General features: G+C 46.2%; 1 protein-coding gene across 2 annotated transcripts in view; it reads right to left on the bottom strand.

The window, feature by feature from the left end:
- Nucleotides 1-13,027, bottom strand: part of ARNT (aryl hydrocarbon receptor nuclear translocator) — a 60,300-nt gene that overhangs the window by 16,774 nt on the left and 30,499 nt on the right. The window contains exons 5-8 of one of the 2 annotated variants that reach the window (XM_084769772.1): nucleotides 10,953-10,997; nucleotides 7,362-7,575; nucleotides 4,280-4,493; nucleotides 2,903-3,005 (exon numbers count right to left, since the gene is read on the bottom strand). In XM_084769772.1, coding sequence (XP_084625898.1) covers nucleotides 2,903-3,005; nucleotides 4,280-4,493; nucleotides 7,362-7,575; nucleotides 10,953-10,997 — 576 coding nt within the window. The remainder of the gene's footprint in view (nucleotides 1-2,902; nucleotides 3,006-4,279; nucleotides 4,494-7,361; nucleotides 7,576-10,952; nucleotides 10,998-13,027) is intronic. The other variant, XM_084769773.1, reaches the window with a different exon arrangement.

The following is a 13,027-nucleotide window of genomic DNA, read 5'->3' as shown; positions in this document are numbered from 1 at the left end:
AGCCGCTACGCTGCCTATCTCTGTGGTTCCCAACAAATACCAGGTGCAGAGACAGCATCACATGCAGCACAGAGTGAGCCCGGCTGCTCATCTGCCCTCCTTCAGCTCCCACATGACGACACCACAGGAAGCACCATCACGCCAACAGTACTTTAGTAGACTACTTAAACATTGCTTCTTAGGAATATTAAGATGCTTCTGTGTATGCCAGGCAGGCATCCTGTCACCGCAGGAAGTCCTCTTCTTTCTTCTAATTTTGGATCAGATCTCACTAATTTGCCCAGGCTGGCCTTGAACTTGAGATCTTTTTTCTTTAGCCTCAAGAGGAGCTAAGGTAAGGTTTTACTACGTAGTTTATATTAGCCTGGAACTCATCATCTTCTTACCTCAGCCTCCAAGGCCTCACTATGTGGCCCTAGCTGGCTTGGAGCTTGCTGTATAGGCCATGGTGGCCTTGCAGCAATTCTTCTACCTCAGCCTTCCAGGAGCCGGCATCAAAGGCCTGGACTACTATGCTCATAAAGGGTTTTATCGCTTTAAAAAAAAAAAAAAGGTAAGCCAAGCATGGCGGTACAAGCCTGTAATCACAGCACTTGGGAGTGAAGGGGGGCACATCAGGAGTCCAAGGCCACCTTCAAGTACAGAGTAAGTTTGAGGCCGGCCTGGGCTACATGAGACTCCCTCAAAACAAAACAAAAACAAAGGGCAAATAAACGAATGAATGAATTTTAGATAGAGCTATATGTGTATCGTGATCTTTTCTAAGTGTTCGCATATTATCAACCCAGCTAATCCTTATAACAATGTCTTACATTTGACAGTACCACCTCCAATACTAGAGGATGCAATCAAAACAACACAAATCGTGTAATATCAAAACTAGAACTCAAAGCCATGGAATACTATGGGCTAAAACAATTCACTCGGGAGGCACAGGCACACAGATCTCTGTGAGTTCAAGGTCAGCCTGGTCTATTTAGGCAATTCCAGGGATGCACAGTGAGACTCTATCCCTAAGTAAATACCAACATTCAGTCAAGTATAGCGGTAACACCCTCTGTGGACCCACACTACTTGGGAAACTCAAATGGGAGGATAACTTGAGTCCAGAATTTTGAAATGAGCCTGGACAACATAGTATGACCCTATTAAAAACAAACTGTAAGGGGCTGGAGAGGTGCTCAGTGGTTAAGAACACCGCCTTGTCTTCCAGAGGTCTTGAGTTCAATTTCCAGCAACCACATGGAGGCCCACAGCCATCTATAATGTGACTATAAATAAAATAAAGAAAAAATTAAAAAAAAAACAAAAAACCAAAAACAAACTGTAAGCTGGGCATAGTGGTGCACGCCTTTAATCCCAGCACTAGGATGGCAGAGGCAGGTGGATCTATGTGAATTTGATGCCAGCCTGGTCTACAGAGTAGGTACCAGGACAGCCAAGGCTACACAGAGAAACCGTGCCTCAAAAAATGGAAACAAACAAGCAATACTAATCTGATCCCAAGGGCTACTCTAAACCACTATAGTGTATCATTTTAAATTTTGTACCTTTGCCAGAAAAATCTTTTTTAATCCATTTCTCCTAAGCAACCGCTCAGTATGATATAGTGCTGGAGGCGTTGACTCCCTGTCGAGTGGGGGCACAGGTGGTGTGGAAAAACTAAATCCAGTTCTCTGCGAGAGCATGTAATCTCTAAGCCTGAGCCATGGCTCCAGCCCCAGAAGCTCCTGTTTTGCGTGTGCGTGCATGTGCGTGCATGTGTGCGTGTGTGCGTGCGTGTGTGTGTGTCTTAAGTGTTCCTGTTGTGCACACACATGTATGTGGAGGTCAGAGATCAATCTCACATGTAGTTCTTGAGGAGCTACTTAATTTTTTTTTTAATCAATGTTCTACCTGTCTGTTAAGTGCACCACACACATGCCTGGTGGCCACAGAGACCAGAGAAGGTATCAGAGCTGTGGAACGGGAGTCACAGATGGCTGTGAGCTGCGTGCAGAAGCTGGGCCCTGGGTCAGCCCTCTGCAAGAGCAGCTACTATTCCCACCTGCTGAGCCATCGCTCTAGCCCCAAGACTGGGGCTCTCCACAGGACCGGGGCTCGCCGGTTTGGCCAGGCTTCTGCAGATTATCTAGTGTTTTCTGTGTGCTCTGGGGACTGAACTCAGACTATGTCATACTGAGCTCAATCCTCAATTCATTTCTTTTTTAAAAGGACATATTTATTTTATGTATATGAGTGTTTTGTCTGCATGCAAGTCTACGCACCATGTATGTGGCCTGCTGGCTGAGGAGGTCAGACGAGGACATCAGATCCCTTAGAAGTGGGTCACAGGTGGATGTGAGACACCATGGGGGTACTACGAATAAAACCTGGGTCCTTTGGAAGAACAAGTGTTCTCAACTGTAAGACATTTCTCCTGTCCCCTGAATCCAATTAAAACTTTTTTATTTTTATGTGCATGGGTGCTCTGCCTGCGCGCTGTGCACCATGCGTATGCCTGGTGTTCAGAGAGGCCAGAAGAGAGCATCAGATCCCCTGGGACTGCAGTTACAGATGGCTGTGAGCTGCCATGTGGGTTGGGATTCAAACCTGGGTCCTCTGGAAAAGCAGAAAGTGCTAACTTCAGAGCCATCAACGCAGCACCCTACATCCATTTTTACAATCAATAAAATAATAACCACGAAGCTTACCCTATGGACAGTTGTGAAAATAAAACAGAAAGGCAGATGAAGGGCCTGCCATACCGTAAGTCGTTCATTAAGTGTTATTCTCTTACTAAATACTCCATTGTAACTATGAGAAGCACATGTGATCCACCCGTGGCCAGGAACCTATCCCTGACAGGAATGGAGGCGTCAGCTGCTCAGCAGTCCTCCCCAACACAGCCCAGGCTTCACACCTCATTCGGCAGATGAAGGATCTCCTGGAGCCCATGCACATCCTCATGGAAGACTGCTGACCCTCCTTTTTCACTGTTCCAGTCTTCAGATCGAGGATCCGCCCTGCAGAACCGCGGAAGCGATGTGAAGTTAGCTCTTGCGGGTGGGAAGGAAGAGACACCTGGGCAGGCAGGCGACCACACAGCCTCCGCCTCCTTGCTTAGGGCAGAGATGCTGAACACGCCCATCCTCGTCTACAACCCCCACTGTTAGCTCCGGAATGGCACTGGGGCGTCTCCGAGTAAAGCAGGAGTGGGAAGTACTGGGGTTACTGGTGTGTGTGAGTCCGTGTGTGAGGCCGGTTGTCTCTCCTTCTCCTTTTCTGCAGGTCTGCAGCCTGAGGCTGGGTTTAGAGGGTTTAGAGGACGAGTTCCTTTCCCCACCAGCCACTAGGCCAGTTGCTAATCACCTTCATGGTGGGGGGTGGTGACTTGACATGCTAAGAAACATGTTTCTGCTAAGAACAAAACTGTTTCTCTCCTTTATTTTTTTTAAAAAAGGAACTTTTGGGGAAAAGAAAAACTAGAGAAATGAAATGTACAAAATCACAGAAGGGAAAACTGAAAAACAACATTAATATGAACATTTCCATTGCAAAGACACTGGAATGTCTTGTACTCTAACTAGTTATTTGTTTCCACCTTGCGACATCCTACACAGTTGCTTAGAGCAGATGTCGCCTGCTCCTCTAGCCAAATGTTAGTGAAAGGACTGGATCGCGTTTAAATGGTGGAGGGAGGAATGACACAGTTGCGACATCATGACAACCAAGTTCCTCACACCCTAACCAATAACCACTCCACTATAAAATTAAGACTGATTATCCTAGGACCTAGCACACGCGAGTGGGTGTGAAAAATGCCAGGTAGTAAATAAAATACAAGCATAGAGAATTCTTTTACTATGTGGGGACAGGGGAAGGGAACTGTTGTACACTTTAATTAAGTATTATTAAGATACATATTAATTTTTATTAAGAACACAACCACTGATAAAATATTTTCAAAGAATGAGTCACAGGAGCTGGGCGTGGCGGCCCATGCCTTTAATCCCAGCACTCAGGAGGCAGAGGCAGGTGGATCACTGTGAGTTTGAGGCCAGCCTGGTCTACAAAACGAGTCTAGGACAGCCAAGGCTGTCTCAAAACAACAACAACAAAAACAGGAAGAAAGAAAGGAAAAAAGAAAGAAAGAAAGAAAGAAAGAAAGAAAGAACGAACGAACCATAGTCATTAAGGAAAAAAGTTCAGCCAATCAATATAAGGGCTTAAATATCTGTAATGCTTTAGCAAAATAAAGATTTCCCCCCTGTATCTGCTGTCGTTCCCCCCCCCTCACCTGTCAGGGCATTTTCTGAAGTGGAGAGCTGCTCTCGGAGTTTATCCACATCATCTGGGTGCACCTGGTCGTAGAGCGTGCTCCCAAACCATTCAGACTGCGGCTGGTTCAGTACAGGAGTCACTGAGTCAGAGACATAGACCACCCGGCCAGTCTCACACGAGACAATAAACAGGAAGCCATCTGCTGCCTCCAGGATCAAATGTTTCAGCTCCTGGTAAAGAAAATAACTCAGAGTTAATAGTGAACTCTGGAAACATATGAAGCTGGCTCCTGTGGGATAGATGCTGCTCCACTGAGAATCACGGGCTCGCCCCTCACCCTCGCCATGGGTTCCCACCCTAACCATCCACTAGTCAAGCCGTTTACAGTATTTCTTCAGTTTCTGAGCTGCTGGTCACTTCTTTAGTACTCAAAGGAGATTAAGAAGGCTCACAGTGGATGGTAAGGCAGAGGCGGAGTCTGCAGCTCCTCAAGTGCTGGAATTACAACTAACATATAGCTAATAACTTGCTATTTTTTTTAAGCCAGGGTCTCATGCAGAGCAGTATGAACTCAACCTTGCTATGCAGTGGGAGGGTGACCTTCAACTTCTGACCATCCTGCTTCCAACCCCACCCACTGAGAGCAGATGTGTGCAGGGCACCTGCTTTTCTGGGCACAGAGAGCAGATGTGTGCAGGGCACCTGCGTTGTATTGGATGCTGTGGTTTGTTAAGCGCAGGCGTTGGAGTGCTAGGCAAGCCCTCTGAAGGGAAACCAATCCCAGCTTCTGTGACCGGCCTGCTGGCCCCACCCTGTGCTCTCTGTTAGGATCCTCTCACGGCCCCCTCTACATTCAAGTTTATAAACACAAAAATATCCTCATTCCATAAAAATCTTCCCTCCTCTTGTTCAGAATATGCTGCTTATTATTACATTAAATGGTTTAGGTTTTAATTTTTAGGCAGTGAGTAACCATACACCTGATTAGATCACCACCGTTTTGAGGGTAGATAATGATAGTAAAGGCAGTGAGATTCTGTTGCACGCGACGGCCCTATCCTGCCTTGCTCTTCAAGCTCCTCAGTGCTCACTGTACACCACTCAGCTGTTTTGCTCCTGTTCTTTTAAGTGGTTTACTTACATCCTCCTAATTGCTGGTTCAGTTCCCTTCTCCTGGATCCTCATCCTTAAAATTTTATTTATTACGTATACAGCGCTCTATCTGTATGTACGCCTGCAGGCCAGAAGAGGGCATCAGAGGATAGAAGGCTGTGAGCCGCCTCGTGGCTGCTGGGAATTGAACTCAGGACCTCTGGGAGAGCAGGCAGTGCTCTTCACCCCTGAGCCACCCCTCCAGCTGGGGTCCTCATTTTTAATTCAGTCTCTCTACACAGTCTGATAGTGCTACAGTGCACTCACTAGGTCCATTTCTGCTTGGCACCATCTAAAACTCCATCCATCTCTGCCCCACTCTCTGCTCCAGATTCTCCCTTTGTCGTGTGTTACATGTGGACATCTCCTGGTCTCTGTTCATCCTTTTCTCGGAAACCACACACACGTTTCCACACCACAAAATAAACCCAGCTCCACCCTGTCCCTCCCTCCACACCACCACACTCCTCCCACACTAATTTCCTGATTTCCACGTCTCATTTAATTACACTGCAACTCACAGAGCCTGCCTGTGTCTCGACTGATGGGATACAGCAGAGCCCCACCACGCCCAGGGCCTAAGTGCTCTCTTCCTATTCCCCTCTAAGACTGTGGCTGCTCCTGCTCTAGGTTTGCGCTCTTAGTTTGTATTATGTTCCACCAGTCACCGTTTCTTAACCCATTCTTTGTTTCTCACAGCACCAAGCACGCGGTCTGCCACAACAGGAGCACCCTGCAGCCTCATCAGCAGCTGCTGAGCATGTAGACTATTTTTATGTACTCTTAAATGCTCTCTGTGGACTAGCAAGCAAACCACGCTATCTGGAGAACTAGTTTCTCTCTCTCAAGCCATATTCCCTGAGTTCTTAGATTACAATGGTGGCTTACACTTAATGTCCTTCCTCTCATTCTCTGTATGCCTGTATTTTCTAAATTTGCCACAGCCATCACACATTTTACATGTATGTATATTTATTTTAGATAAGGTCTCATGTATAACAGGCTGGTCTTTAGGAAGAGGACTTTAACTCCTAACCTTCGTACTCCTATCTCAGTGCTGAAATTACACACTGTGTATGGAGCTGGGGATCTAACTCAGGGCTCTATGCATCCTAGGTGTGAATGATCACAGTTCTTCTGTGTTTGAAACAGGGTCTTGCCATGTAGCTCAGGCTGGCTTGGAACTCTCTACAGTCTAGGCTGGCCTTGGATTCCCCAGTGCTGGGGTTGGAGGCATCACCACCATGCTGCCCAACTGTGGATTTTTAATTGATGTGTAACTTGTCTTCCCTAGCAATTCTCAGTCAAGTCTAATGAGGCTAAATAAACTCAGACATCCCACCATTATATTTTTATCACACACAAAATATTAAGCAAGAAGCAGTCTGTCCCCTACATGCCTCTTCCCGTCACTTCTCATGTGTGCATCTTGCTACTCATAATTTACTATGCTCAAGTTTAGCTCTGTCCTCTAGCAGCAGTGGAGACTTAACCCAGGGTCTGCAGCACAAAGGGTGATGTCATGAGCTACCGTGAGCAAGAGCCACTGGCTCTGAGTGCAGCTCCTGAGTGGTGGGAAGCCTTCCCGCGTTCTGTTTCCTCAGACTGTATCCGACGTAACAGAACAATCTCAGAGTGACACTGGCTGCCTGACAGGCTCCTCTTGCTTCCGAGTGACACAGATTTCTTCCGTTCTCTGGAATCTTACACCCAATGAACCCTGGCTTCAGGAATGTGACAGTCCCCCCTCACTTTACAGGCTGTACGTACGAGTCAAGTTCTAAGATCCGTAAATGCGTGCTAAACAGTCCTTACAACTCTCATCTGTCTCTCACTGCTCCAACACGAATTCTAGCCGAGGAGTGGGATTCATTTTCGCACGGTCTGATGCCTCCTGAGAGCCAACCTCAACAGTCGACTCAGAGTCAGTCTTAAGTCACAGAGACCTGGTCAGTGAGGAAAGATGGCTTGTAGGAGCCGTCAGTGGACGTGTTGCCAGTTCCTCTCAGGGACTTCATGTGAGACACGGCCATGCGTAGGATGGTCAGCTTGTCTGGTTTGCGAGCCAGAGCACTGCAGGTGGGCACCATGTCCGACAGCTCTGTGATGTAAGCGGTCATCTTGTTCCGCCGCCGCCGCTCTATTTCACTATGATTTTCCCTGCATAAAAAAGAGAAAGAAGCTCCATTCTAGGTGGTCACATCTGTCCCTGTGGCGTCAGGAGAGGGACACGGATGCCAGGTCACCTGCTGAAGGATAAGTACTTGGGTTTGATGATGTTCAAGTCTTAGAAGCCGAGCAGGCCAACCTCATGCAGAGTAAGCATGGAACACACTAACACATCTGGACAAAGAACAGTGTGGAATGCCTCTCTAGGAGACCACCGCCTCTGGACGGCCATGTCTTCAGAGTAAGGAAAGGCTTTAAGAAATATAACTAAAGCCAGGTGTGGTGGTGCACGCCTTTATCCCAGCACTAAGAGGCAGACAGGTCTCTGAGCTACACAGGCAAACTGTCTCAGGGAAGAGAGGAGGAAAAAAGAAAGAAAAGAAAAGAAAAGAAAGAAGGAAGGAAGGAAGGAAAGTTCTTTTGTTTTTTTTTTTAAGTGTTGATGTCACTCACTGAAGCTCCCGAGGGGAAACCCAGCTTCACTTGCTACATGTTTTCTAATTAAGACATTTGAAGACTAGAAAATAAAAATGACCAACTCTTGCCAACTTAAGTAGATCAATAGCTTATGAAACAAACAGTATAGAGAGACCAGACATGATAGCACATGGTTACAATTCCAGTACTCAGAAGACTACAGCACAAGACTTTTGAGTCTGAGTACACTATGGAATATATAGCAAGTTCCAGGGCGAATGCCTGTCTATAATCCCAGCCACTGGGAGGCTGAGACAGCAGGATCACCATGAACTTCAAGGTGAGTCTGAAGCTAGCCTGGGCTACCAGAGTAAGCTCAGTCTCAAAACTCCCCATCCCCCTTTTTTTTAAGAGGAGGAGAAAAGTGGCAGAAACAACCAACTCAGATGGTACTGAGTTCAGCTGGTGGAGGCCTGTCTGCCATGCACGAAGTTCTGGGTCCACACAGCAGGTGTAGCTGTGTAGACCTGTGATCTCAGCACTTGAGTGGATAGTTCATTCTTAGCTCCATACAGAGACTGGGGCCAGACTAGAATACATTAGACTGTCTTTGGGGGGGGGGGGAAATAGGGGGGTGTGGGAAGCCAGGTGCAGTGATGCCCACCTTTAATCCCAGTACTCAGAGGTAGAGGAAGGGGGATCTCTGTGAGTTCCAGAGCAGTCAGGGCTATGTAGCGAGACTTTGTCCCAAAAAGAAAAGGAAGACATAATAATACAAATTCTTTTAGTATAGTAAGTGCTGCTTTGTTGTCATGTTCTTATGCTATGTAATGTTCTTATGACATTAAAATGCAGAATTGGAGCATTTTGGAGTTTTTTTTTTTTTTTCAAACTAACGCACAAAAGTTCTGCCTTCTTATCTGGGTTTGGCAGTGCACCCAACTTGAGAGAGTAAGTTATCGTGGGTCCCACAGAGGGAATAGGAGCAGGAGAGGTACAGTCAAGAGGCATGGACCAAGAGCTTGATCTCACCAGGTCAGCAAAGACCACAAAACTGTTTAAAAAAAAGAAAACCTAAGAGTTTACAGTCAAGAATTCTGGAAGCTAAAAGGCTGCAAAGGGTCTTCCACGAGGATTCCTCAAAAGGAAACCCAAACAGGCTGCATTCTGGCTTTTAGCTGAGCAGCTTGGCCTTACCATCTTTATTTCTCTTACCACTTATGAATCTATTCTTTAAAGGAAAAAAACAAACACAAATTCTGATTTCCTTGTTATTACTGAGCACTGAAGCCAAAGGACTGCAGGCTCCCCAGAGCTGCCCCTCCTCATGCTCAGTCAGCTGTCTGAGAGCAGAAGCACCACAGTCCCAGAATGCATCTGTGGCCAAGCTTGAAGAAGTTACACAAGGGGAACAATAGTACAAGTATTTATGATCCAGTTACTAGGAGAGCACGCAACTCAAAGACCAGAACAGACAAGTCTGGGCGTAAAGCAGTACTTCTGTGCCACGGACAGCAGCCCAAAGAGAACCAACTCAGGCCCCCGGAAACGCAGCTCAGTGAGTGGCAGTGCTCACCCACAACACACAACGCTCCCCACAAAAGGGATCTGACTGTAGAGACTAGCTATCTAAAAATGACGGCAGTGCCTATAGCTCTCGCACTTGGGAAGCAGAGGCAGGAGAATCCGGAGTTAAAGTACATGAAATCCTGTCTTGAAAGAGAAAAAGAAGTCTCTTTCCAAAAGACAAAAGTTCCCACTTCATAGGTTCATATTTAGTTATTCTGCCTAAGACATTTAAAAAAAAACCTAATCTAGGGGGCTGGAGAGGTGGCTCAGAGGTTAAGAGCACTGACTGCTCCTCCAGAGGTCCTGAGTTCAATTCCCAGCAACCACATGGTGGCTCACAACCATCTATAATGAGATTTGGTGCCCTCTTCTGGTGTGCAGGCACACATGCACACACAGCACTCATATACATAAAATAAACAAATAAAATCTTTTTTTTTTTTTAAATCTACTCTCAGATTTAAAGTACCCATCTTTTTAGTAGCGACAAACTTCTGAGACTGAAGTCCAGAAAACTAAGTGTGTGCAAACACACGTGCATGAGCATCTCTGTGAAAACCAAAGGTCAATCTCAGGTGTTATTTCTTAAGATACCCACCTCTCACTGGAAGCCCAGGCTGGACTACTAAGCTGGTGTAGGTGCCCAGTGAGGGAGCTAACTGCTTCCTCTTCCCTACTGTGCAGTTATTAAACTACCACCGATTTTTTCAGTGGGTTCTGGGGATGACACTCTGGTAGCCTACCATGCTCGTACAGCAAGCATGTTACTTCTCTCCAACCTAGAAAATCCCCCTCTTAAATAGCCACACCAAAGTAGCTGAAACATTCCAAAAAATTATAAGGATTCAGTGAGTTCTGTCGTCACTGTAACCGACACTGTGTCTACACAGGGAAGTGCAGAGAATGTGCTATGGCCTAAGTACTGGGAGCTGTGGCAGCTGCAGGTTCTGATAAAGAGGATTTTCTGGTTAAAGCACCAATGGACACAGCCACATTATTTCTAAATTGTTTTCATTCTGTGGAACTCAGTGATGAAACAAAAAATTCTTAGTGAACAGCAATTCTTTTTTTCCCCGAGTCAGGGTTTCTCTGTGTACCTGGCTGTCCTGGAACTCACTTTGTAGACCAGGCTGGCTCCAAACTCACAGGGACCTGCCTGCCTCCGCCTCCCGGGTGCTGGGATCAAAAGTGTGCCACCACGCCCGGCTTAACTCACCCACTTTCTTATGGGGAAGCCAAAGTTCCTATTACACCCAAACTTGTAAAAACGCATGTCCTCTTCTGCCGCAGGGCAGAGAAAGCACAGGAGGGAAGGAAAGGAGGGAGGACACGGCTAGAGGAGCAGCGGCACCTGCTGCATGCTGAGCAACACGGGCTCCTACCTGGCAAGTCTCTCTTTATCCGCAGAGCTCTGCTCATCATCCGACCTAAAAACAGAATTGATGGACTAAGCGAAAATTAAAATAAAATGGAAAAAAGGAACGAAGAGAAAAAGGGAGGGTGAGAGAGGGAGGGAGGAGAAATGAAGTGCAACACTGAAAGGAAAGACATAAAATGGCTACAGCGGAGAGGGAGAAACGGCAACACAAGCAGGACCTTGCCTATGATCTATAGAACCAAAGGTTTTTAAAAAGTAACTTTTAAGACAAAAGTCAAGATCTATTAAGAATGAACATGAATACAACACAAAAAAACATTTTGTCAAACAATCTCTATAGAGACCAAAGATACAAAGTCTGAACAAGAACCAATCAAGGAATTTGGAATTTCCATTCTTATGAACTGCTGCCAAAATGGGAAGAAAATCATATTCACATACAATATTCTATAGGAGTAAATTAAGCAGTTTCAAACAACTTATCAGAAATACAACTGCCTAACATAAACACACACACACACATACACAAGAAAAGTTATGACCAGATTTGTTTTTCCCATTTTAATACTTGGTGTGTCTGTGTGCGTGTGCGCACGTGTGTGTGCACGTGTGTGTGCATGTGTGCGTGTGTGAGACAGAGCACATACAGGGATCAGGGGACAACTTGTGGGAGTCTCTTCCTTTCACCATGTGACTTTGGAGCTAGAGTTTGGGTCCACAGGTTTGGTGGCAGGAGACAAACATTGAGCCAGTTAGCCTGCCCACGACCAGATGTCACTCACAAAATGACATCCTTTAACCAAGAGGCAAGTTTCTTGTGTCTCCTCTATCACTGACACAGCTGATCTAATGAACTCTGGTCCAGTTGCCTCAGCACTTTTTCTTAGTTTAACCAGTAACAATGCCTCCTCTTTTAAAAAAAAACAAAGGTTATCACTAAATTCTTCCAGAAAACAAGATCCTATATGGATGGGTGGCAGGTAGCAGGGTCTAGGCACAGTGGTATATGCCTTTACTCCCAGCACTTGAGGAGTTCAAGGCCAGACTGGTATACATAGTAAGTGAGTTCCAGGATAACCAGGGCTATGGAGAAAAACTATCTCTATACCCCACCCCAAAAAGGAAATGGGGTGGCAAATTGAAAAACAAACAAACAAAAAAAAAAAAACCAAGGCACTATTTAACTCATCCTACAAGTACCCTTTTTTAAAAAGATTTATTTATTTATTTATTTGTTTATTATGTTTACCGTGTTCTGCCTGCAGGCCAGAAGAGGGCACCAGATCTCATTATAGATGGTTGTGAGCCACCATGTGGTTGCTGGGAATTGAGCTCAGGACCTCTGGAAGAGCAGTCAGTGCTCTTAACCTCTGAGCCATCTCTCCAGCCGCTAAAAGCAGAAGCTTAACAGGCCACAGCCATGTAAGAGTCATTAATTCAGCTCCTTTCTCCCTCTTCTATCCCAGGGGTTCTCAGCCTTGCGAACCCTTTAGTCAGCTCCTCAGGCTGTGGTGACAACGGCCCTAAGCTATTTGTGTTGCTACTTCAGAACTGTGCCGTGCTGTGGACTGTGACATAAATGTCTGATGTGCAGGATGTCTGACATGAGGCCCCTGTGAAAGGGTCATTTCACCCCCCAAAGAGGTCCCAGCCCACAGGGTGAGAAACACTGCTCTGTCTACGGAACAGGCTCCCTCATCTTTCCCTAACACCTCCCTCACCACCATGGAGCTGCCTGTCTGTCAAATGTCCAGCTTAAAATGGCATGGCGGTTTCCCTTTCCTCCATTTCCCTCCTCCAGCCAGTGGCTCAAGTTTTACAGCTTGCCTGCCTTCTTCTTTCAAACTCTAATAAAATTGTCCTTGAGCTTTAAAAATAGATAAATAAACCAGGTGTGGTGGTGCACGCCTGTAATTTCAACACTTGGTTTGCGGCCAGCCTGGTCTACAAAGTGAGTCCAGGACAGGCAGGGATACACAGAGAGACCCTGTGGGGGGGGGGCTAAATAAAAAGAGCCCCCAGGACTGTAAAATGTATGTGTACCAATGAGAAGATCACTGAGCAGTTATATCCTCCTGC

Source organism: Acomys minous, assembly GCF_964271855.1.
Source record: "Acomys minous genome assembly, chromosome: 19".
Classification (NCBI taxonomy): domain Eukaryota; kingdom Metazoa; phylum Chordata; class Mammalia; order Rodentia; family Muridae; genus Acomys; species Acomys minous.
The sequence above is the reverse complement of the archived record's forward strand: the minus strand, read 5'-3'. Positions and strand labels throughout refer to the sequence as shown.